This window comes from Aethina tumida, chromosome 1 (genome assembly GCF_024364675.1).
Source record: "Aethina tumida isolate Nest 87 chromosome 1, icAetTumi1.1, whole genome shotgun sequence".
Taxonomy (NCBI): Eukaryota; Metazoa; Arthropoda; class Insecta; order Coleoptera; family Nitidulidae; genus Aethina; species Aethina tumida.
In genome coordinates this window covers 79133644-79157596 of record NC_065435.1, presented here as the reverse complement: position 1 = coordinate 79157596, position 23953 = coordinate 79133644, and the positions used below count along the sequence as shown (strand labels likewise).

Below are 23953 nucleotides of genomic sequence, written 5' to 3'. Positions count from 1 at the left end.
CATGGTAACACATTTATATAGTGTTATTTTCCAAAAATTCCATTGCAATCCTTGAAGTGTGTGGCCTGGCATTATCATACATGTAAACAAAGTTGGGCTTAATCGTTGTCACATATGGAAAGATAATTGGTGTCAGTATCTATTTCACGTATAATCTACTCGTCAAAAAATCCTCCGATACTGATTCGTCCCCAGACTATAACGAAAAGAGAATGTTCCTGTGTCTACAAAAGTCGATTTTCCCATGAGAGTGGATGAACACTCGAAGGTCGACAACTACTTATATTATTTTCATACAGGTGACGACGCACAGTTTCAGCCGGAACTATAACATTATGTACTTGCTGGAGCATGATTTGCAGTTCTGGTGCTCTACCTTCGTGCATTAAATTGCAAAAAACGGTGGTGCACAAGTGTTGTAATACGAACGCGGCCCTCGCATCTCCCTCTTCTCTGAAACTAAATTATCCCTAGACATTGTGGTTGTGTATATATTTTTGAATAAAAGAAATTATTGAATAAAGTCTGTTTTTTCTTAAAAATTCAAAAGATATATTTCAAGCAATTCTCGTGAAAAAAATTAGTAGTTAAATAGGCTATATTAGAAAAACCATTTACAAAATATTTTTAAAATATAATTTTGTTCAATATTACAATAATATACAAAAAATCTTAACATTAAACCACAATAGAGTTTATCACTATATATTTTATAAACAAGTAACGTTATTTAAATCTAAATATTTACAATCAGAGTATTTTATCTGTCACTTATAAAAATTAACTAAAACTATTGTGAATGCTTTGAAAATATACAAAAAATACAGTTCAATTTTTAACGAAATATACAATAAATTAAACTAATTTTTATATATAATCCATTATTCAGTTTACCCTACACTCCCGCCTATCCAGAAGCAAAAACTTAATGTTTTAAAATATCAATATCATTAAATTTCTGCCTGTTTTTAAAAATGTCCGGTAAAGTAAATAACCCATAACCTAAGTGAACACTATGATGAAAAAATACACTTGTTAATGTTCTATAAATATAAACAGTGTACAACACTGTAAATGTATTTTGTTTAGGTACTGCAATAAATTGTAAATATACTGTTAAAATCACAATCTTTTCTTTCAAAATTTTATATAATCAAATAAATGTGCTTGTGCAGAAGATATAGTAGCTGGTCCTCAAGTCAATATAATTGTATGTATGGCAAATAACACATACTGATGAACTATATTCATTTGTACTATTCAGACGAAAATTGTACTTTTATCTCAAGTTTTACAATGAAACCGGCATCTGTTTACATAAAACTGTATCTTCTAACATCTTAAAGAAACATCCCCCAACCACATGCTAAAAATGTTTTCGTGTTTGATCTTAAAATTGCTCCGTGTGCTTGAAGCGTGAAATTGAAAAACTTGACTAGCATTAGGCACTTGTGATTAAGGCTATGAATGAGGGGCGCAAATAATCCGAACGAAGGGAACTAGATCATTTGCACACCCACACAGTCACACGAGGTGAAATAACCGACAGCGAACAAGAAAAGGCACCGCGAACAGTCTTCGGAAAGGCAGATACCTTCTACTTAACACAGCTCTATAGATATGATGCTCAAAAAAAAAATAACGAGAGAACGATCAATTAATTAAAAAACAGGAGGTGTCCCGGTGCTCTGTAGTGGTCACGGAGCGCACGACACCTGTAAAACAAAACAATTAATAAGAATTTACGACTGGCTGGAGGTAATTTACCTTCAGTCTACAATCATTCGACGGCAAAGCCGCAAGTCTCTTCAACAGCTTGCGTTAGTTTGTCGAGTAGCACCTGATAACTATCGTAAGGCGGTATATCGATCCTATTGAAGCAAGTGTGCGCCTTGGGCAAATTCTGTGGAGGCACGTCTACACAGTGGATTGTAAACAACCTTGGACCGGCGGCCCCTGTTGAACCTTGCAAGGCCTTAAAACCTATAATGCAAAAAAAACAGTGTAAACAGTACAGTCTGTGTGTGTGTTTAAATAATAATATACCTTGGAGGGGAACCCTGGACGAACCAGTAACGAACTGTAACAATCTTGCACGCATTTCCTCGCTATACGACTCGACGGCTTGCCAAAACCATTGAACAACCGGCGTCTCGGGTGTACAGTGCTTCAATCTAGTATGCGATCTCCAATCGGCAATGTCGATCGATCCAATTCCGCTAATTACCAGTTCCAATTCACGTTCGTCGAACGGACGCAGCGACGCGGACGGAATCAATTCGGTGAAACCTTTTTGAAGGGACAGGAATTGTTGTTCTATGCCGCGCATAAAACGATAATTCACATACAGTTTAACGTATTCTCGCTTGTTATCTTCCGTAACGGCTATTGATGCTCCGTTCGGTTTCAATTCGTGGACTTTGAGAACGCCGAAGCTATTGTTTTCAACAGAGAATGTTGTGTCCAAGACTCCATCAATATTATTTTCCCTATAACAAACAAAAATTGTAGAATAATGTTAAGTTGTTTATTTAAAGGAACTTACAGCATCCAAGTGAGGGACCTGTGCAAATCAGGATCGACTCCTTCAATATCTTGCAATGTGATAGGCTTATTCAACAGTTGTTTATAAAACGGCAACGTGAATCCCCCCTCCAGTTGATGATTGTGGAAAACAGCTATTCCCAATATTCTCCCGATGAAATGGAAATAAGACAGATGCACAGGATTCACAGATGAATCCGGGTTGATTTGTAGTGTGTAATGGTCGTCACGCGAGTATTGGAACAGTCCGTATTGCGGATTGAGCATCTCGCGCGAGAGTAAATGAAGCCATTCGCGGGCCACGCCTCCATAATCGAGGCCCTCCTCTCCGCGGAACTTCACCATCAGTCGTTTGCGCATATCTTTCGGGCGCATTTTCATTATTAGTCTGAAAAACGACTATTTTATTAGAACCTAACCTGTATTGAATCAAATGTACTTGCCTATAACTCTCCTCGAACACCTCGTTTCTCGATACCTCCAATCTGCAATGACCGCTTTGCGGCTGCAACGCGATCAATTCTGCTCTTAAAACTTTCAGTTTCGCTACTAAATCCCGCCTGTATTTCGGTAGATGTTCCGATTCGTTTAGTAAACCTGCGAATACAAAGCCGTTATGTTTGTGGATGTTTTTAGATGTTTTTAACTATTCTACACCCAATGGGTAATATGTTTAATAACAATAATATATTTTTTATTGTTCTTATGTAATGTATGTATGAGAGGGTAGATTAACTAAAGAAATTCTACAGTCAAATATTAGATACCAAAAAAAGTAACTTGTTTTAACGATCAATTCTAAAATAACAATAAAAAAGTCATCATTGTGATGAACAATTTTTTGTCATTGTACAACATTTGTTGGTTCTTGGGCTTCATCGAAATAGCGAACAGAGCATGTATTGACCTCTTCTTCAGAATTAGACCTTTTTTGTGGTACTAAATATGGTGAAAGCTCCCATTTAACATTTTGAAATTCTTTTAAGTCTCTAATGTGTCTTTTTATTGATTAAAGAAACTCTTTTTGTTGAATAAGTTGTTCATAAACCAATAAACAGAGTTAAATAGATTTTTTTTGGTTCATATGCAGCCAGTTATTGAAATATTTCTTGGATTAAGTTTAAGTACTGCTCCATCAGTTTCCACACCGGCGGGAATTATCGTAGTCAACTAATTTTTGTTCATCACTTACATACAGTATTTGATTACACCATTTTTAGCCGAAAAAACAGTTTAAACACAATGAAGAAAAAAATTAAATAGCATGGAGAGAGTTTTCAAATAATGTCCATTATTTATTATAAAAATTGAACGTAAACGTAATGGGGTACGCACAGTATTGACCACACACATTGACCCACAATACTAACTTTTTAATTTTTGGATATATTCTTGTATTTTGCAAGGTAGTTATTAAGTATGAGTATTGTTTAGAAGACTTTCTAAACATCTTCGGTTAGTTTAGGTTACACATTCCCATAAATTCCCTATGGGATTTATTTGTAATAGCTGCTTTTTACCACCTTTGATTCATGTCATTATCGTGTTGAACAGTGAACATTAATCGCATAATCTTATCAGCATAAGTTTCCATAATATTTATAAGATGTCTTTGAACATGAATCTATCTATTTTTCCTTCTATTCTATGTATTAGCCCTAGTCCAAAACCAGTAAAAACACTTCCATACCAAATTGTATTTAGGATGCAGTAGTTTCAAATTAAATTCAGATTTATCATCAGAAATAATTCGTTTCACTGATTCAGCTTTCAATCCAGACATTCATTCGCAAATTTTAAACTGGTTTTTACACTCCTCTTCTAAAGCAGTGGTCTTTGTGAAAGAATTCCAACTGAACAAATTGTCTGCTCTTATGGTCTTTGTATTCACTCGTTCGGTTAATTCTGGATAAGATTGCGTAAAATCTCCTTCGAAGAAAGGAAGCGACAACCTTTTAATTAAATTATCTACTCGCTCCGACGTTTTTCGTGGGTGCCCAGAACTTTTTTTTTTAATTATCGATTTTGTGGATTTCTGTCGACCAATGATTATAATTATTAAAGAAAACACCTGAATTTCAACAAATATCGATCACAAAATATAGCTAATGTAAGATTGAAACTGAATAAAAGTAAGAGCAAATTTACAGTGTGTACTGAAATAAATAACACTTTGAGAAGGAGTTGATTGATATCTTTAAGTCCAATACTGTAAATTACATTTTCTGGTACTTAATATATTCGTCAAATTATTGTATAACACTATCTATAGGAAATATTCTGCGATCTATCTTTATTTTCATTTTATTCTTACCTTGTGGTAGATCGATTTCGTGTGGTCTAGTTCTTGGAGGACTTACTGGGACGGCAGTCTGCGGCGGCACGGACAACGTTTCTGCAATCGTCGGCGTGACGGCAGTCGGCGCGACTGCTGGAGCGGTAGTAGCTGGGGCGGCGGAGACTGTCGAAGTCGTAGAGGTAGTAGCGACAGACGGCACCGGCGCAGCGGCCTCGGATGGTACGCTGGACCGTCGCAGGATGTTGTTTAGAATTTGAGTGTTGAGACGCGGATCCGTGAACTGGGTAGTGCGGTTGTTGTGGTCTACGAAGTATATCTAAAGGAAGAAAATTACGTAAAAAAGTAAAAAAGTTTGATTTGAAATTACATACCCTTCCAGTGTTGGTTTGTCTCATTTCCCATCCTTGCGGCAAAGGTCCTAAGTGGTCCAAAGCGAAGCTGAGGGTAGTTAAATCTTTCGGGATTCTTGGGTCGTGCCATGTGGACACACCGGTCGGTATATGAAAGAAATATACCTGACCTTGTTGTGTCGTTCTCAATTCTGTGCATCAATTGAAAATTGTTAGACGGTTTATACGGCTTAAAAAACAAATAAACATACCGTAACCAGGTGGTAGATCCATATTGGTTGGCTGGGGCGCTGACTGCGGTGCACCGTTGATCTGGGGCTGTGCGAGCTGCGCACCGCTACCGTGGCCGCTGTTCCTGTTTCCTCTTCCCGAACGTCTCCTGCTGGAACCGTCGCGCCTCTCCTCCGCGCCTCTTTGCCTCCTCTCCCTCAAGACCGCCCTTGAACCACTCTGCGGGCTGAGCAGTCCGTTCTGCGTCGGCAGTACGCCGCCACTCGGCGAGCCAGGATTCACGACATTGCCGTTACTTATAACCACGGCGCTGTTGGCGTTCGAACTGATGTTGTTGGGGGCGGGTACCACAGCGGTGCTCGTAGGCGATACTGGTGCGAAAGTCGGGGTGGTGTTTGCTGTTGGGACGCATGGGGCGGGACGAATGGGACTGGCGACGGTTTCTTTCTGGGGTGTGACGACAGGCGATGTGGGAGCCGTACTCGAACTTGGCGGACTGGCCGGCGATGGCGGCTCTGACGGAGGATTATTGTTGTTGTTCAGGGTGGGCGACGTCGCTGCCGGTTCCTGGTCTCTATGGTTGTCCGTATTGTCGTTCTCCAGAGTCCCACCATTCACATTATTGTTGTTGTTAACCCGGGCTCTGTTGCTCGGCTGCTGAAGTCTGGGTGTCTTGCCGCCGCCGGCCTGCGGTCTGATCCATTGTGTCGACCTGGTGTTGTGATTCACGTAATAAGGTCGACCGTTCGGCGTTCGTCGCTCTTCCCAACCTTCGGGCAGCTGTAGCTGATCGTCTAGTGTCGCGTTGTCGTCGTCGTGACGACGCTGATTTTGGTTGTGGTGCACGAGACCGGCGGCGGGACCGCGTAGATCTCCCAGCGGGCCGACGATGGCCAGAGGCGTGCCGCCGCACGGGCCATCTCTACTTAACAGCGAAACGATTATCTGGCCTTTCACCGGTTCCGTGTCGTCCTGCGATGCCTTACCCAAGTCGAGACACTGATCTGAAATTTAATGAGGTTTCCTATTATATAGAACCTTCTTTAATTTAAATGGCATACTATTGTAGAAATCTATAAAAATCGGGTTAATCAATCATTGTTTTAGCTTTTAAAGAACCTTGATAATCTTCATAATTATTCACATGACCAATTATAATTAATTATTCCAGTTTATGCTTATACCAACAAATTAAAATGTTTCATCTTGTTCATTATCTCGGCCACAATTTTGTTACCACAATTAAATATTAAAACAAATTGAACCGTTTCAAGTGGGTCAATGTACAGAATGACAAAACAGAATATTTAAGTAACGATTCCTGAATATGCGGGTATTTTAGTTGACGTAATGAAAGTAATAATAATAACGATAAGTTATAAGTTATAATTGAGTCATAACATTTGCAAGTAATTAAGTAATTAATCGCACTTCCCCGTTTAGTTTTGTTTATTGTACGAATCTCAGAATCACTGTGATTTCGTGTCGCGTTGGAAAAAGGTAGTATTTGAGGTTTTAATTGATCAACGAAAAATGCTCTCGGGTTCCTGCAGTAGTTGGAAGTCGTACCCGACTGAAACATGTAATCAACGAGCTGGCAACACGCAGTTGACCAACCAACAACAGTTAGAAACGCTCTCTTCGTGGTTACCACACAATTCACTCTCGCATTTATAGTATTAATAAACCATTTCAATCGGTAACCGTTAATACAATGACCCCCAATCTAATCGCCCGCATTTCACTCGACAATTTTCAAATTTCTTTACGTTGTTTTCGAGCAGCGATTCGGAAAATTAATGCAATTTTTCCACATTATAAATTATAAAATTGCGCATTCCTTTCAATTGCGTGTGTTCACGTGAAATCTGATTAAATCACGGCTCGTGTCACGAATCGTAACCCTCCCAGATATTTTTTATTTTACGGTACGTCCTCCATTACAGAATTATTAACTGAAAACACAATAACAATGTAATTAAATATAATGTATGTGGGACATAAGATTCTAACAGTTCCAATTTTTTTTCATCGTTTACTACCCGATGAATCTGTGCACCATATGTTGTAAAATTTCAACGGTAAAATTTATTCCGAAATCGTTTTATCGGTGAAAACATATGACGGCTATAGCTATAGCTATACCTATTGCTTATTATTATTGGTATTTATATGCTGAAGTTTATTATTGAACTGTTTGCTGCAAAAACAATCGTAAAACTGCATGAATTTGTTACTGATAAACGTCTTAATACTGAATTACCTTATTGGTAATTATACTAATGACAATTCAAAGAATTATTAACTGATTAAAACAAACAATGACCACGTCTGCTTCGGAACATTTTTTCCACATCGTTCATAATACAATAGTTGCAAACCGTTTGTTTTTATTCAACGTAGCGTCCTTGCGGGAATCGATTCGATAATCTGACACCGGACACCGGACACAGGTGGAAAATGCGGAACACGAAACCGGTGCACCGGACTATTAACCAGTAACTGGGGCAAGGATACGGAGCAGTGCTATTATTAATAATTTCGGTCCCCATCTATCTGAAAATGCAAAACAACGTTGCGATTGTTGCCTGCGACCGCAACATCTTATTTCGATATGCGGTAAATCCCGTATTGAAAAGAACCGAGATATGATTCGAACTTTGTTGCTTAGGCAACTAAACTTCCTGTCCGAGCGTTTATTCGGCTGCCGGACATTCGACGTCCGGTCCGTTCTCAACCCTGGAACCTGTTTTCAACAGCGGCTCTTCGTGTGTGTGACCCAATTAATTAATTTTCATTCGATTTTGGTTGGGCGGCAAGATGAGGAAACAACAAGTTAACCGCGTTTATGCAAGCCACTTCCTACAACCTGACATTGACTTCTTATTTATTATGTTATTATGCTGCGTGCGCCTGATTGTGATCTGGATCCTTTTTTTAAATAAAGCATTTTAATTATCCAATTAATAACGATAAAGAATGTTTAATTTTTCAGTAAGACGCAGAACATCCGAATCGACATCACAACAAGGTTTTTTATGATAACAATAATATTTCTCAGGCATAAATTGTCAAATCCATCATTTATAATTTTAATTTAAAAACCTTGTTCGTGCAAACATTCGCTACGAACTTTAATTCAACGCATTCTTCAAATTATCGCCCATCGGAAATTATTCATTCCGCATACTTTTACTTTTTTTAGATTTACGAGCCTGTCCGGAACAATTACTTTTACGTCGTCTGTTTACACAACTGCATTATTTATTGAAAGGGATTCACCTTTTGTTTTTACGGTAGAAAGTACCGGAGGAATAGTCTGAGAGTGGTTCAATTCAATATTGATCTCAGGGATTTATAGGTCACAGTGCAGTAAAAAATTATCCAATTTCGAATTTTGACACATTTAATTTATTAATAGAATTCAACGAAAGTGATAAGATAGCCTCATCATCTGATAAGAATAATTGATAGTAAAAAAATATTTATCTCAATGATGGAATAATTTTTGTATGTAAATTAAATATTCAATACGCAACTATTATTCAAAACTTGTGCCCTAACGGTTAACAGACGCGTTCCATGAAATCCAGTTTTTAAATGCATCACATAAACACAAAACAGCAACATTTTATGTATTGTTCAATGCATGTTTTTACGTTTTGTTTGTGTATGTATGATATGTAATTGTTTTATTAACTGGTAATATCATTACAAAACTTGCTCTAATATTTATTCTCACTACAATTGTTATTTTGGATGTAAATTTGAATTAGAAAATTTGTCTATGAAATGAAAAGTTAGATAAGAATGATAAAAATATGGCTTTGTAATTTTTTAAAATTATTAAATATTTAATTATTTCATAAATTTTAATAATAATGTAATTATTCGACCACTTAAATAATTTGTAATAATAATATTCTATCATTATGAAATTTAAAGGGCTAAATATCTTATTAAAACTCAAATGTAAACAAAGCAACCAAGACTAAAAAGTGTCATTGTCCATCATTTCCATGGTAACTGCACAAAAAGAGCCCTCAACCAATAATTATTAATGTTTTGTACTCACATCCTGTATCCTTCAGACGTTGTATCAGCGAATTCACAATTTTAACACAACCCAAGAAACCACTGTTTTTGTTCTTTTGCACTTTCCTGTAGTTCCACACGGTGATCGTGATCGTGTCCGATTTCCCAATATACAAATCGTAATGGGAGTTCCATTTCGGGTCGAGGGTGTTCTTGACCGTGTCCGTTGAGTGACACTGGCCACTGCCGTCCACCGTCACCTTCGCAAAAGGGTCCGGAAGACCTGCAACGAGTATCGGAGAGTTCGAGAGTTAAATATCGTTCTAATTGAGGGTGGCGATAAGTTACTTACGGAACAGGTCCTTCCTGACCAGATTTCTGGCGCACAAAACTGCAACAAAATTTATACATTACGAACGGAAAACTGAATAATTCGTGGAGGTCTAAAGCAAAAGGGGCCATATTGCCCAAACTTCTAACTCCAATAATACCGTTGCCGAAACATATAAGCGGCGCAAAATTCTACTTACTGGTGAGCCGAATCTTTTGTGCACCATTCCTCCTGCCGGACGGTACACTGGACATTTTTAAAACCTGTGATATTATTGTCAGAACATCACGCACACAACTTAAATCTCGCCATGTTTTAATGGGGCGAAGCGCGCGCCCTCATGTTCATTACTCACTCAAACCTCTTCGCTACGCATGCGCCACATTTTTAATTTTTACAGGTCGTTTTCTTATTAATAATTATTAATTTAATATGTATGAATATCTTATTCTTGTTTCAAGTTGTGCATTGAATAGCACAGTAAATAATTTACATTAAGATATATTATAAATTTTTATTAAATTAATACTAAAATTACTTTCTTATTAATTTAATAAAAATGTATGAATCAAGTTCAATCAAGTTATGTATCTAATGGTTCAGAAAATAATTCACCTTATAGTAGATTTCATATATATGGTTTATTAAAGAATTTATTTGCAATAATATATATGCAAAAAAATATGGTTGTTTGTTTAACATTCGATATATGTTCGTTCCTGTGTTTTAAAATTTGTTCATTTCTCTAAACAATAGACCATTCACACGAATTTATAAGTATTTTGTTAATTCGTACCCTCATCTAATAATCTAGGGAAAATGTATCGTATGAAGTTTATAACAATATTTTAACGTAGTAGCGTCATCCAGCGGCCAGTAGCCGAATATCGAATGATATCTTTCAGTTTATTGACAGCGCGTTGCCAACAAAACAGCGGCCGTCGCTGTCAATTCCCCAGTACGAAAATTAAATCAGACGTGTTGGAAGTTTGACGTGTTCCTGCGATGTAAACAGTTCTACAATTTAAACCGATATCGCTTTAACAATGGCACTGCCGGGCAGCGGAATGTTCGTTGTCAAAGGCGAAATTTCGATTCTGATGACTGCTATGAGACGAGGGGCCCGATGGTCCTCTCATTCCTATCAGGATGACGATATGGATGCACTTTTAAGGAACTTGCAGGACCTTAAAGACAGTCTTAACAAACTAGAGGACTTGAAATTGGTGGAGCCGAATTCGTTTCTTACTCCTTTTCTGGATATAATCAGGTCTGAGGACACCTCTGGACCAGTAACTAGCCTTGCACTATCTGCAATCAACAAGTTCCTTTCATATGGACTGATAGGTAGAACATTGTTAATATTACACAACTTTTGCATATTATAAAACATTATTTTAGACCACACACATTGTGCAATTGCTCAGACAGTTCACAGCATAGCTGATGCAGTTACGAGGGCTAGGTTTGTGGGGACAGACCAGTCATCTGATGGGGTTGTATTGATGAGAATTTTACAAGTGCTTAGAACTTTAACACTGGCCCCAGTAGGCATACATTTAACCAATGAGAGCCTGTGTGAAATTATGCTATCTTGTTTCAGAATCTGCTTTGAAACCAGACTCAATGGTAATAACATATATAATAATATTGTTATTCATTTAAGTGTTAAAACTGAATTTTTGTAGAGTTGTTAAGAAAGACAGCAGAGCATTACTTGAAAGACATGGTGCAGCTGGTGTTTATGAGGTTGCCTCAGTTTTCAGAAGATCCAAGAGCTGTAGGAATTAAGCAATTGAAAATGAGACCAGGAGCAATAGATCAAGGAAGAAATAAGAGGAAACAAAGAGTGCCATTAAGGAAAAAAGAAAAATTTCTGGAAAATGGTATGTTTAACAGTTTGACACTGTAATTTTGTATTTTAACTTCTGTTATGTAAGATATGCAGCCAATAAATGTAGGATTTAGTTTATTTGTCTACTCATTAATGCAGCAATAAACTGTATATTCTCGCTGATTATGTAATATTAATAAACAAAAGTATATAATCAATATCAAAATATATTTTCTGTAATCTTACAAATTAAAATTATTGGTTTTTATATATGAGCAAGTTTTCTATATATGCAGAAAATGAAGACTCTCCGCCGCTTTCAAAACCGCCAATGAACAATTTAAAAGCCAATCACCTGTCAACGACTCCAATAACGCCGGCAGGCAACATCGTGGACATGCAGGGATCCATATCGCAAAGTACGCCTCAAAACGGCAACGAAACTGAAAACTCACCCTCCAACTTCCCCAGCACAATGGATTCGAATATTGAAGTCAACGTTCAGAGTCCGACGTCGGTGGAAACTAACGACGAGGAAAATGGGGATTCGTTGAAAACTGTTGAAGAATCGGCACAGGAGGAGCAACAGAAAATTGATGGCGATAAATCTAACGAAACTAGTCCAGATGGCCAATGTTATTCCAATTCTGATGGTCAAGAGTATGTCAATCAGAGAGGAATAAGATTTACTCCTGAAATGCAGGAAGATGTCAGTTTGCTACCTTATGGTTTAGCTTGCGTCAGGGAATTGTTAAGGTACCATTATATAAGGAAATTTAATTGAGAAATAGTTTCATTTATTCCTTTTAGGTTCTTGATAAGTCTGTGCAATCCAGTGGACAAGCAAAACACAGAAGTAATGATTCACGTGGGATTAACTTTATTGACTTGCGCATTTGAAGTAGGCGCGGATAGTATTGGAAAGTACTCTACACTTTTGGCCCTTGTCAAGGATGATTTGTGCAGAAATCTATTCTCAGTACGTTCTATTCTTACCTTCACTTGTTGAATATTGATTTATTTCATTTTTGCAGCTTTTGAGTACTGAACGATTGTCAGTTTTTGCAGCGGATTTGCAAGTCTCTTTTCTGATGTTCGAAGCATTGCGCACCCACTTAAAATTTCAATTGGAACGCTACCTTACAAAACTCACCGAAATTATCCTAAGTGATTCCGCTAAAATCTCTTATGAACACAAAGAAATCGCCTTAGATAACATCCTGCAACTGTGGCGAATTCCCGGTTTTGTCAACGAATTGTACTTGAATTACGATTGTGACATGTATTGTTCGAATTTGTACGAGGATTTAACTAAACTATTGGCGAAAAATGCCATATCCGCGACTGTAGGGGTCTACCATACGCATCTATTAAGTCTGGACGCGTTGTTAACAGTTATCGAGAGTATTGAGTTGCATTGCAGGAAAAGGGAAGATGATGGTCCGTTTTTTCAAGGCAAGTGTGGCAGGTTAAAGGTTTCCGATCGGATACCTAGTATAGATGAGTTACACGCCAAGAAAAACATCAAAAAGGTAAGGTTTTTAAAAACACAATGAAGACTCCTCTAACACATTACTTTTTAGTGGCTGCCACAAGGCACAGAATATTTTAATTCCAAACCAAAGAAAGGTATACAATTTTTACAAGAACACGGTGTTCTGAAATCGGAATTAGATGTGCAAGAAATTGCCCTTTTCCTTCGTGAAAATCCGGCTTTAGATAAAAAAACAATTGGCGAATATGTCAGTAACCGCAATAACTTAAATATCCTGGATGCGTTTGTTAAAACGTTCGATTTTACCGATACGAGAATAGACGAAGCACTGAGGAATTATTTGGAGACTTTCAGACTGCCAGGTGAAGCCCCAACTATATCGCTCATATTGGAACACTTTTCGGAGCATTGGCATGTTAGTAATTTAACATAAAATTGTATTTTATCAAATAATATTCGTGGTCATTTTAGAAAAGTAATGGAGAACCATTCGTGGACGTTGATGCTGCCTTCACATTGGCCTATGCTATTATAATGTTGAATGTAGATCAGCATAATCAAAATGCTAAAAAACAAACCGCTCCCATGACTGCCAGTCAGTTTAAGAAAAACTTAAAAGGCGTTAACGGAGGCGGGGACTTCGACGAGGAAATGCTCGACGAAATTTTCACCACCATCAAGTAACAAACAAACCAGTATTTAGTTTATGGTAAATTAATAATTACAAATCTGATAATTTTAGGAACGACGAGATTGTTATGCCCGCAGAACAAACTGGTTTGGTTAAAGAAAACTATCTATGGAAGGTGTTATTGAAGAAAGGTCAATCCAAAGATGGAATTTACATACACGTCAGTAGTGGCACGTACGACTCCGAACTCTTCCAATTAATTTATGGGCCGGTCGTTACTGCTCTGTCCTTCCTTTTCGACAAATCAGAGATTTTAGGCCTTTATAAAGGCGTATTGCAAGGTTTTGAACGTTGCTCTTTCATTTCAGCTCATTACGGCTTAACCAAAAATTTGGACATGCTGTTGTTAACTCTCTGCAAGTTTACGGTATTCCATAATCAACAACGTCATAACAACATCACCGTTCAATTCGGACTCAACAACAAAGCGCAATCTGCTCTAAAAACTGTTTTCAATCTGGTTCATCAGCACGGCGATAATATTCGTGAGGGTTGGAAGAATGTTTTCGATTTGATTTTATCGTTGTATATGAATGGCTTGTTACCAAAATCATATGTGGAAGCTGAGGACTTCATTGAGCCAAGTGGTAAAATTAATTTGGTGTATGAAGAGGTGGAGAGCTTACAGAAACAAGATACCGGTTTGTTGAGTTCGTTGTATTCATACATGGTGTCGGCCGAGAATCTGTCGAAAATTCCAAGTCCAGAAGAACAGCAGTACATAGATTTAGCCAAAGAGTGTATCAAGGATTGTAACTTGGAACAATTGATTACTGATTCTAAATTTTTACACGAGGATGCTCTTCAGGAACTAGTGAAATCGTTGATTGAATTGTCGCGTGGACCGGATGTTCAAAAAACTTTAGGCTATAATTACAACGAAAATGTAACAGTGTTCTTCTTGGAATTATTAGTTAAAATTGTTATTCAAAACAGGTAACAACATTGTAGTATATCTTTCTTTGTTAGATAAAAAGTGTAACTAATTTTTAGGGATCGTGTTATGTCAATTTGGCAAATTGTAAGGGATCATATTTATACATTGGTGATGAATGCCTCAGTTTTCGACTACCAGTATCTCTTAGAACGGTCTGTAATCGGCCTGCTTAGAATCGCGATCCGATTGATGCGTAACGAAGAAATGTCTCCTATTGTCCTGCAATCATTGCGCATGTTGTTACTTTTAAAAAGCACGACAATTTGTCGAATATCCAGACAAATTTCTTTCGGATTGTACGAGATGTTGAAAACGTCTGCGCAAAACATTCACACCAATACAGATTGGACGATTATTTTTACACTGTTAGAATGCGTCGGAGCTGGCGCACAACCACCCAAACCAATAGTCGAGGAAAACCAGCAAGACCAAGGTACAAAATCAGATGGCGAGAACCAAGTGAACAGCGACGAAGAAACTGCAACAATAGACCGAGGATACACATCGGATTCCGAGCTTACCAAAAGTCCCAGACACTCGTTGCCTAGATCTCAAAGTCCGGTGGTCGTGCCCACTTCCCCCGTTGGCACGCCCAACACTGGAGGTTGGATTCTAGTGGGCAATGAGGGCGAGATACAACCGGTTGTGGGACGTACGGTACCGCCTACCCAATACGGCCTGTCGTTAGAAAGAAATCTCGGTCCGCATGATCCAAGCAGTTTAATAAAGTGCTGTGAAAGTCTAGCCTTCTTGGTGCGCGACGTGGCACACATTACCCCGTATAACTTCGATGTTTGTATCCACTGCATCAGAACATTCGTTGAAGCCAGCTTACATGGATGTGAGTATAAAACTATCGCAGTTTTGTGACATTAAATTTCGGTTCTCGTTTTAGGCAAACATAATAAAAGAACGGCTACCAGAGAGGGCAGACCTCGGAGAAAGAATCCGAACAGAAAACGACAAGATCACTATCGGACTCGCAAAAGTCCAACGAGCAGTCCTGATGAAGATGAGGAAAGCGATGACGAAGAATTACCAAGCGGATATCATCAAATATCAATACAGGTGCGAAAATTTAACATTTCTAAATAATGTAATGGTATGAATTGATTTATTTCAGTTACTGGATTTAATGCACACGTTACATACGAGAACGGCCCAAATATTTAAATGGTGGGCTGAGGAAGGAGGAGAGGTTGCACAAGAAACATCACTGTGGACACAGGGATGGTGTCCTTTGCTCCAAGGCATTGCCAGACTATGTTGTGACGTTAGAAAACCTGTATGGCATAAAATCAACAATTGCTCTTGTATTACATCGGTTTATTTTTTAGGTACGAATGAGTGCAATAACATATTTGCAAAGAGCTCTCCTTGTCCACGATTTGCAAACACTGAGTGGTCCAGAATGGGAGGCATGCTTTCACCGAGTTCTTTTTCCACTCTTGCGCTATTTACTTCAACCGATTCCGACGAAGGATCCAGCTGGAGTGGAGGAGACAAGAATGAGGGCGGCCACAGTCCTCAGCAAAGTATTCCTCCATCATTTGACACCACTTCTATCTTTGCCAACATTCTTCAATCTTTGGATGATCATTTTGGATTTTATGGATAAATATATGCATGTGGATAAGAGTGACTTGTTGTATGAAGCAATACCGGAATCGTTGAAGAATATGATGTTGGTGATGGATTCTGCTAAGGTGTTTGATGCGCCAGAAGGTGGCAAGAGCTCGTTATGGAACGCTACTTGGGAGAAGATAAATATGTTCTTGCCAAACATGAAGGATGATTTGTTCAGAGAAATTAATCAAGGACATGCACTAGAACAGTTTAGAGAAGCTCCAAAGGAAGTGGCAGAAGCTCAAAAACCCGTACAACACAACATAGAAACTGCCACCAGAACAAGCATAATTCTTCAACCTCCTTCCACTGGTCAACAACAAGTGTCTTCTCACTTATTCGCACATCTAGGCCAGGTAAATCATCATTATTTTGTTAATTTATATCTAAAATTTTTGTTTTGGAGTAAAAAAAAAAGATAAATGACAAAGTTCGTGGTGGTTTTAAATTTACTTTAAAACCACCACATTATCATTATAATCATTATATTGTACGTACAGAATAAATTATTTTGTTTTACTCCAAACCGACAGTTTCTACTGCAATATGAATTAAAAAATTAAAATAAAATCTTTGTGTTTAGATGGTATCCACACCAATTGGATCGACACCACCACCGCCTCCATCCGCAATAAACATCCCGCCGTTAAACATGACACCGCCCACAATGAATATGGGACCGCCCACTGTTACCGCGATGCCTTTAGTTCCGAATCAAACCGCTCCAATAATTCAACCGTCTGTTCCTTATATGTCTAACTACTACAACAATACATCGTCTCAAGGGCACACCTTCCCGGTACTCTACGGAAATCCCATGGTGCCTTCGACCACAACAACCGAAGTGCAACCAGTTTCTTTGTACACAGAGTATATAGTTAATCCGTACAATAGTGCTGGTGCTGATGGGACGAACAGGGGCGTGCAGGATGTGGTCAACAAAAACTCTGTTCCCGGAGATTCAGTTAGTAACAATAATGTGTCTCCGCAGCATTTCTTCCAATCGTCGAATTATTTCCGTGCGCAAAACAGCAACAACTCAATACCAGTTGGTTCCGAGATCCTTTTTGGTGTGGAACCCGGCTTAGGTTTAGCACAGAACGTAAACATTCCTCTCAGCACTAATACAGATAACAAATAGTTTCAGTATTTGCATTACACCAGGGTTGTATAAGTCTAATGGATATGTCCTCAAATTTTTTTTAGTCAATTCATGTGTGGATATTAAAACACATGTCATAGCGCGTAAGACTAATATATTGTGTATATTAATTGTACTAATTATATTTTAACATAAATCCAATATACTAAGTTTTATTTTATTGTACAGTATATATTGTATACCAATATTTTATATTTATTTGTTGGATTTACATTTTATCCATTCTATTGTTGTTATTTAATAAAATATGTACATATATAACAAATATTATATTATTTCACGTTTCCTGTTGGGTATTACTTGTCGCCGTATCGTACTTTAATTTTCTCTTGAAAATGAAAAAGATTGTTGGTTTTGTTGTCGTATCCACCGGTTTAACCTTCTTTTGCGTAACTATGATGGATCTTTCCCTTCTATTTGTGAACATCCAACTGGCCAACTTGGACTTGCGCAATGCCTTCCGATACTTTTCGTTCGTACAACCATAAATCACTGGATTTATCGCTCCATTCAAAAAGATTAAATACTTCGACGTAAACCATAAGTTGTGATAAAATCCGCCGTTTTGGTTTTGGTAATTGACTTCGTTATTATCTGCGGGCATTCCGTTGTTTTTTAATAACTGATGACGGTATATTATCAGGCCTGTGAATGGCAAATGACAAACCATAAATATTACGGTCACTACGAACATCATTTTTGCAGCTTTCTTTTTGTAACCCACTTGATGGTGCTCGAACTTCATTATTACAACTTTCTCATACTTTCTTAGCTACAAAAGCAAGTTTATTACTGTTATATATATATATATATATATATATATATATATATATATACATATATAGATTGAAAATAGTATGGTTACCTTGATGAATATTGAAACGTAACAAATTATCTGTATGGACAATGGTATCCAGACTAAAACGGTAATAATAACGTACCAGTAAATATTTAGTACCATTGAGTTTTCCTTACAATACTTTTCCACAAAATTCAACCACTTTCTTGTCTAAAATGCGACACATAAACATTTTGATTTACCAAAGTATATGTGTACCTTGTAAGTTCTGTAGAAAACCAACGGTAAAGACAAAATAAGTCCCGCCAACCAAGTGACAAACATAACTATTTTAGCACCTTTAAGGCTTAATCTTGTTTCTCTTGGTAAAAGAATAGCTGTTAATCTATCGTAAGTTATGGCCGACATACTAAAAACACTTGACAATAAAATTGCACCTAAAATTACTCTATTACACAATATCAATTATGTTTAAATATCCACGTTACATTCCAGGGAGCCTTCCAGATGACATCCTACAGTCCCCAGCTGGTAATTCTGAAAAATGTCGTATGTGATAAAAACCCAAGGATGTATTAAAAGCGATAGTAAATCTGCTACTGCCATATTAGCTATGAGTAAGTTTGTCGGTGTCTGGATATGAGGAGTTTTCCATAAAACATAAATAACCAACGCATTCCCATATATACCCAATATTACAAGCGGTAGAAAAATTGCAATCCTTTGTATTACATAATCTAATTCCCGAATTATCCATATAGTATTGATAAACGTCGAATTGGAAGTATCGACCTGAAAGAGACGTTGTAAGAAGTGAAAAATGTAAGGAAAAGTACAACTCACATCCTGGTAGTCATAGTCATAATTCATAATCGATGTTGTTGTTGAAATACATAGAACTATTCGTCTACTGCAACTCCAGACTTCATGATTTAATGCATGTACTGGGATTTGTTTACTCATCACTCTGAATCGTGATTGAACATATGGTCCTTCTTGTGTTGTTTATTATTATCGCAAACAATAGAGATAAAAACTTAATAAAATGCTACGCCTTCGGATAATTCGATAATCGTTAATAAGGATTTGTAGAAATAAATCAATTGATTAAAACTAAACTTTTAATTCATACTTAGACTATATACAAAAACCAGTGACAAAAAAGTCAAATAATGTGTAAACTTAAGATTATAAAGCCTCTTGTTTTACGTCCTCATTCATGGCCATTTTAATCTGTTCAGTACTGACAACAGTCTCCAGCGCGATCAGCATCTCATCGTCGTTCTCCGAAATACCCAGCGCTTCCGGGGGTTTCTCCTCAGTATTGTTGTGCTGCGCCCTCATGTGGTCGCGCAGAGCAAACGACCGAGCGTAAGAAGCTCCACACAAATAACAATCATACTTCAGATTATTTTCTCTTTTGTGAGTCTCCATGTGGGCTCTTACGGCGTACAACGACGCGAATGGCCTGTTACATTCCGTGCAAGCGAACGGTTTAATATGACTGTTCTTGTGACCAGCCAGTTGGACCGTCGTTTTGAACGCCTTGGGACAGTAAGGACACTTATAGGCTCTGACGTCCGAGTGCGTGAGCAAATGATGGTTGTAGACACTATGCGACTTGAACCTCTTCTCGCAAAACTGGCACTGGTACGGTCTCGTACCCGAGTGCGTCCTCAAATGCAACGTCAGACAATAGCTCACTCTGAACGATTTGCCGCAGACTTGACAGACGTGCGGCTTCTCTCCGGTGTGTATTCTCTCGTGTTTCACTTTCTCGTGTGGACGGGCAAACCTCCTCCCGCAATACTGACACTCGTAGCTACGTTTTTGGCACTGGGACTTGACATGTTCATTCAGCGACTCATTCGAGATGAACGTTTTCTTGCAGTACGAACACGATATCTTCCTGACGTTATTGTGAGCTTTCATGTGCATCTCCAGGTTCTCCTGCGTGTAGAATTTTCTGTTGCACACTTCGCAGTCGAAATTGTTATCATTCGTGTGCGACTTCATGTGGATCTCCTCGTATTCTTTGTCGTAGGTTTTATCACATATGTTGCACAAGAACATGGCGCGAATGTTTTCTTTGGTGTCGTTTACGAGCTCGCCGGATATGCTGTAGTTAACCGGCGCCTCTGGTTCTTTGGATTTTATCGGTTCATGCATACGTTTATGCAGTCTTAATGACTTGAACGAAGGGAATAAGGTATTGCACACGTCGCAGACAAAAGGTCCTACCGTGACGGTTTTCCGCACTTCTCCAGTGGGATCCTTGTTCACGTGGCACTTCATGTGTACGTGTAACGACTTGTAGTTCAAGAAAATTGCCGAGCAGTGAGTGCATCTAAACTTAGTTTGTGTTTTTTCTTCAGTGCATTTATGTTTGTAATAATTGTCAGAGGTGGGGAACTGCGAACAGCAACCTTTACACTGGAATACATCCATCAGTTTGCTGGGGTCGTCAATTTCCTGGGCCTCTTCATCAGTTATTTTTTTTACGACGCCATCCTCCATGATGTACTTTTCACACAGAGGCGGTTCAAGGGTGTTTTCCTGTGTCCAAAATTTATCGATTTTGACTACTTTTCTAGTATACAGACGTCCGTCTTTATCTAGGCATTCTTGTTCTTCAATTGTATTTTTGTTGCGGGACGTGTTTGAAGATTCAACGAAGGTATCTGGCAAAATGTACGTGATTTGTTGCTCCTCCTCCATTTGTTCAACTTCTTCCTCGTCTTCTTCAGTTTGCTGAAACAATATTGTATTATTTATCAATATATATTTGTTTATGGAATGTAAAATACTATTCTCAACTATTAATATTAATAGGATATTTATTAACACAAAATGTTAATTTATAAATAACTGGAACACGAAATTTCTGAAGAGCACTATTATTCAATTTTTTTTTGCATAATATCATTGTATTCTTATTAAAAGACTCAATTATTAAAAATGATAAATAATTTATATATTTTTTCGATAATTCTTCTTTTATTTTTGTCATCTTCTAATTTAATGATAGTAAACGATACCACTATTATTGAATTCAATTTAACCCAATAATTGATTGAACACTTTTATAATATGTTTACTATTATATACAAAGCAAAATATCAAACTACCTACTGAATGAGTTATATTTAGGCAGGAATGAATCAACAATTAATAAAAAAATAAAACTGTTTAAATATCTGGTATCCTGTATTCAGTATCCAATCTAAAAATGGAATCTGATATCAGTTACACAGTATTTTACAGAAATTGAATCCATGATATTTCTAGTTTATGTACAGCAATGTATGGTTAATCCTAAACGCAACAGACTGAATACCCTAATTGCATTCCATTATTCAATTGGTTCATTTGAAGATTGCTTCTGTTTTCATTATATTTGATATAATTTTTTTTATTTTAAATAATCATCTCTTCATCAAATTATCCACACCTTACTGTATATGAAATTTTAATAAAAATCTAAAAATTTATAAAATAAAATATATATACTGATATTTCTGAAACTCACCAAAATAACTTCTTCTCCATTATGATACTTCGATAAGTGTTCCTCAATTGAATTGAAATTCATATCACACATCTGACAGTTATAGAGGCATTCCTCTTCTTCATTGGACAATAAAGCTTGTGCCAAAATACTATTATTGACTGTAGCTGTCTGATTGTTTATATGTAACTGTATATTTTCAATAGTTTCCTCCACTTCCTCATCTGGCTTCTCATTGTTATCTGCAGGTTCAGTTGTTTCAGATTCCACGTCAAATACCTGGTTGTATTCATCTTGTTCATCATTTTCTACTTCAAGTATACGAATGGTCTCTTCCTCTTCTTCGTCGTCTCTACATTGTCGACCGACGTGTTCGGCCAGATCCATTAAGTTGTCGCACCTTTTTCCGCAAATTGAACAAAACAAATTATCCACAATGCTTAGAATGTGGAATTTGAGGTCTTCGTGCGAGTCGAATTCCTCGTCGCAACAAAACGGACATTTTAGTTGTCCCATTATTGTAATTGATCAAATTTTTGGGTTACTATGTGTACTTTTTGAAATCGCCGGGTGTAGCTATGTTCCTCCTGTTACACCAGAAAATAAATAACTTCATACCGAACACTATCCAGCCACAAAATGGCGATGACAATAAAACTGTCACTGTATAAGCACAACAAGAAAATAACTTTTACTGATTTGCCTGATTTTATTGTGACTGGATACACACGTCTGCAACGGCATAAACTGTGTTTACTGTGGGAAATAAATCGATATTGTTGTGTAATTAATAGTTTATTTTGCAGAGCTCGGTCAGCGTAATCTATGGGAGCTGTTTCGAACTTGATTGCGGACTTCTGTTCGCGGACACATTCGAGCTACTCTAACGAAAAATTTTAATAAACTGTCTGCAGAAATCGTTGCAAAGTATTTATGAAATCGAGATATCTAAATATGAAAATGCAAGAAAAGCAATTATGAAAAATACATGTTATTTTTAAATGAACGAATTTTGAAAATGGCTGCGCAACGATGTAAGAGCATACGCACTATCGCCCTCTATACATTATGCGTTTAACTATCAAAATAACTGCCCAAAAATCTGTTCTGCATTATTTTAATAGTTCAGGGTATTTATTTCAGATGGACGAGCGTATGTGTTCAGGTAGTTCTGGTCAGTGTGGCCATTCAGCAAACCGTACCCCTCTGAACTTGATATTTTTGTGAGACACGTTCGGCACCTTTGGACTCGGCACGGTTCGGTTTCTGAATCGGAACGGAACTGCTTGGACCCACATGTTTATAATACATTAGCAGCGAAGTAAACAAGATTTTGTCTGTTTCTTATAGCGTTACACAAACTTGAATATATGGAACTCGATGCGAATCTTCAACATTGTTGTTGATATATAATTTAACGAATTGTTTGAATTGTTCTTAATAAAAACTATGTTTTAAGAAAGTAAAAACCATAAAACATTCGTTAATTTATACATAAATTATCTATTATACGTTACTAAAGATTAATTTACTTCAATCATAAAATGGTATATAAAGATTGAAATTATATTTTTATTCTTGAGTAAAATTTAAGTACATTATAATAATTATTGTTTATTACTAACAATATTAATTAAAAGTAAAGTAAAACACAATAATATTACTATGTACAGTCGGCTGCAGAATGACATTACCACTTTCCAAACAAAATCCTTTGCGACCCTCTCTCGTTAAGCCTCGCCCAGAACCCTAAAAAAATGTAGGCCGTAAAACCCAGATATACGTAACAAAGGGTTAATTGCGGATCAAAAAATTTACTCCTGTCGATTATATAATAAGTATTTCATATTTTTGGAAACACTTCTTGAGAAAATTAGAGATTGACTAAATTAAAGAAACTTAGTTTTTGTAAATTATTATCACAGTTAGTCATAAATTAAATATAATAGCCCTATTTATAAAAACTAATAAAAATGTATAAAATTAGAAAAAAAATTCTTTATTTTTCTCTCATCTGTTTGAACTAAAATTAATCCTATTGACATAAACTAAGATATTTATGATTTTATTAATATATAGCAGAGGTGGCCAACCTGAGGCTCTTTGAAGGA

At 37.1% G+C, this 23953-nt stretch overlaps 4 protein-coding genes across 5 annotated transcripts; 1 reads left to right on the top strand and 3 right to left on the bottom strand.

Moving 5' to 3' along the window:
• Positions 1 to 613: 613 nt before the first annotated feature.
• On the bottom strand, positions 614 to 10118 carry LOC109609456 (E3 ubiquitin-protein ligase SMURF2). Its single transcript, XM_049970615.1, has 11 exons — positions 9990 to 10118; positions 9812 to 9850; positions 9500 to 9742; positions 5445 to 6428; positions 5215 to 5384; positions 4859 to 5159; positions 2988 to 3141; positions 2546 to 2932; positions 2047 to 2489; positions 1768 to 1983; positions 614 to 1715 (listed from the first exon to the last, which is right to left on the bottom strand). Exons 1-10 carry the CDS (start codon positions 10042 to 10044, stop codon positions 1781 to 1783), a joined length of 2979 nt encoding a protein of 992 aa, XP_049826572.1. The 5' UTR covers positions 10045 to 10118; the 3' UTR covers positions 614 to 1715; positions 1768 to 1780.
• Positions 10119 to 10762: 644 nt separating this feature from the next.
• Positions 10763 to 17676, top strand: LOC109609092 (Golgi-specific brefeldin A-resistance guanine nucleotide exchange factor 1). The gene is made up of 14 exons (XM_020025717.2): positions 10763 to 11137; positions 11192 to 11419; positions 11479 to 11676; positions 11921 to 12380; positions 12435 to 12603; positions 12659 to 13156; positions 13208 to 13534; positions 13591 to 13799; positions 13862 to 14746; positions 14804 to 15588; positions 15643 to 15815; positions 15871 to 16032; positions 16085 to 16729; positions 16957 to 17676. The coding sequence occupies exons 1-14, from the start codon at positions 10837 to 10839 to the stop codon at positions 17512 to 17514; spliced, it is 5598 nt and encodes a 1865-aa protein (XP_019881276.2). The 5' UTR covers positions 10763 to 10836; the 3' UTR covers positions 17515 to 17676.
• A 136-nt stretch (positions 17677 to 17812) lies between these two features.
• LOC109608002 (substance-P receptor) lies at positions 17813 to 19375 on the bottom strand. Of its 2 annotated transcripts, XM_020024480.2 has the most exons (5): positions 19178 to 19375; positions 18823 to 19126; positions 18593 to 18771; positions 18401 to 18544; positions 17813 to 18307 (listed from the first exon to the last, which is right to left on the bottom strand). In XM_020024480.2, the coding sequence occupies exons 1-5, from the start codon at positions 19295 to 19297 to the stop codon at positions 17813 to 17815; spliced, it is 1242 nt and encodes a 413-aa protein (XP_019880039.2). In that variant the 5' UTR covers positions 19298 to 19375. The 2 variants fall into 2 exon arrangements, with proteins under 2 accessions (XP_019880039.2, XP_049818272.1); XM_049962315.1 differs by having other exon boundaries at positions 18823 to 19375.
• Positions 19376 to 19441: 66 nt separating this feature from the next.
• LOC109609081 (zinc finger protein 25) lies at positions 19442 to 22664 on the bottom strand. Its single transcript, XM_020025707.2, has 2 exons — positions 21864 to 22664; positions 19442 to 21085 (listed from the first exon to the last, which is right to left on the bottom strand). The coding sequence occupies exons 1-2, from the start codon at positions 22356 to 22358 to the stop codon at positions 19523 to 19525; spliced, it is 2058 nt and encodes a 685-aa protein (XP_019881266.1). The 5' UTR covers positions 22359 to 22664; the 3' UTR covers positions 19442 to 19522.
• Positions 22665 to 23953: the final 1289 nt, after the last annotated feature.

Coding starts and splice junctions, on each gene's coding strand:
- LOC109609081 (XM_020025707.2), bottom strand. CDS start 22,358: ATGGGACAACTAAAATGTCCGTTTTGTTGCGACGAGGAATTCGACTCG. Junction 21,086..21,863: donor ATGGAGAAGAAGTTATTTTG/GTGAGTTTCAGA, acceptor ATATTGTTTCAG/CAAACTGAAGAAGACGAGGA.
- LOC109608002 (XM_049962315.1), bottom strand. CDS start 19,297: ATGAGTAAACAAATCCCAGTACATGCATTAAATCATGAAGTCTGGAGT. Junction 18,772..18,822: donor TCTGGAAGGCTCCCTGGAAT/GTAACGTGGATA, acceptor GAGTAATTTTAG/GTGCAATTTTATTGTCAAGT. Junction 18,308..18,400: donor ACGTTTCAATATTCATCAAG/GTAACCATACTA, acceptor TTGCTTTTGTAG/CTAAGAAAGTATGAGAAAGT.
- LOC109609456 (XM_049970615.1), bottom strand. CDS start 10,044: ATGTCCAGTGTACCGTCCGGCAGGAGGAATGGTGCACAAAAGATTCGG. Junction 9,743..9,811: donor GGTCAGGAAGGACCTGTTCC/GTAAGTAACTTA, acceptor TACTCGTTGCAG/GTCTTCCGGACCCTTTTGCG. Junction 2,933..2,987: donor GTGTTCGAGGAGAGTTATAG/GCAAGTACATTT, acceptor GTCGTTTTTCAG/ACTAATAATGAAAATGCGCC.
- LOC109609092 (XM_020025717.2), top strand. CDS start 10,837: ATGGCACTGCCGGGCAGCGGAATGTTCGTTGTCAAAGGCGAAATTTCG. Junction 11,677..11,920: donor AGAAAAATTTCTGGAAAATG/GTATGTTTAACA, acceptor CTATATATGCAG/AAAATGAAGACTCTCCGCCG. Junction 15,589..15,642: donor TGAAGCCAGCTTACATGGAT/GTGAGTATAAAA, acceptor TTCTCGTTTTAG/GCAAACATAATAAAAGAACG.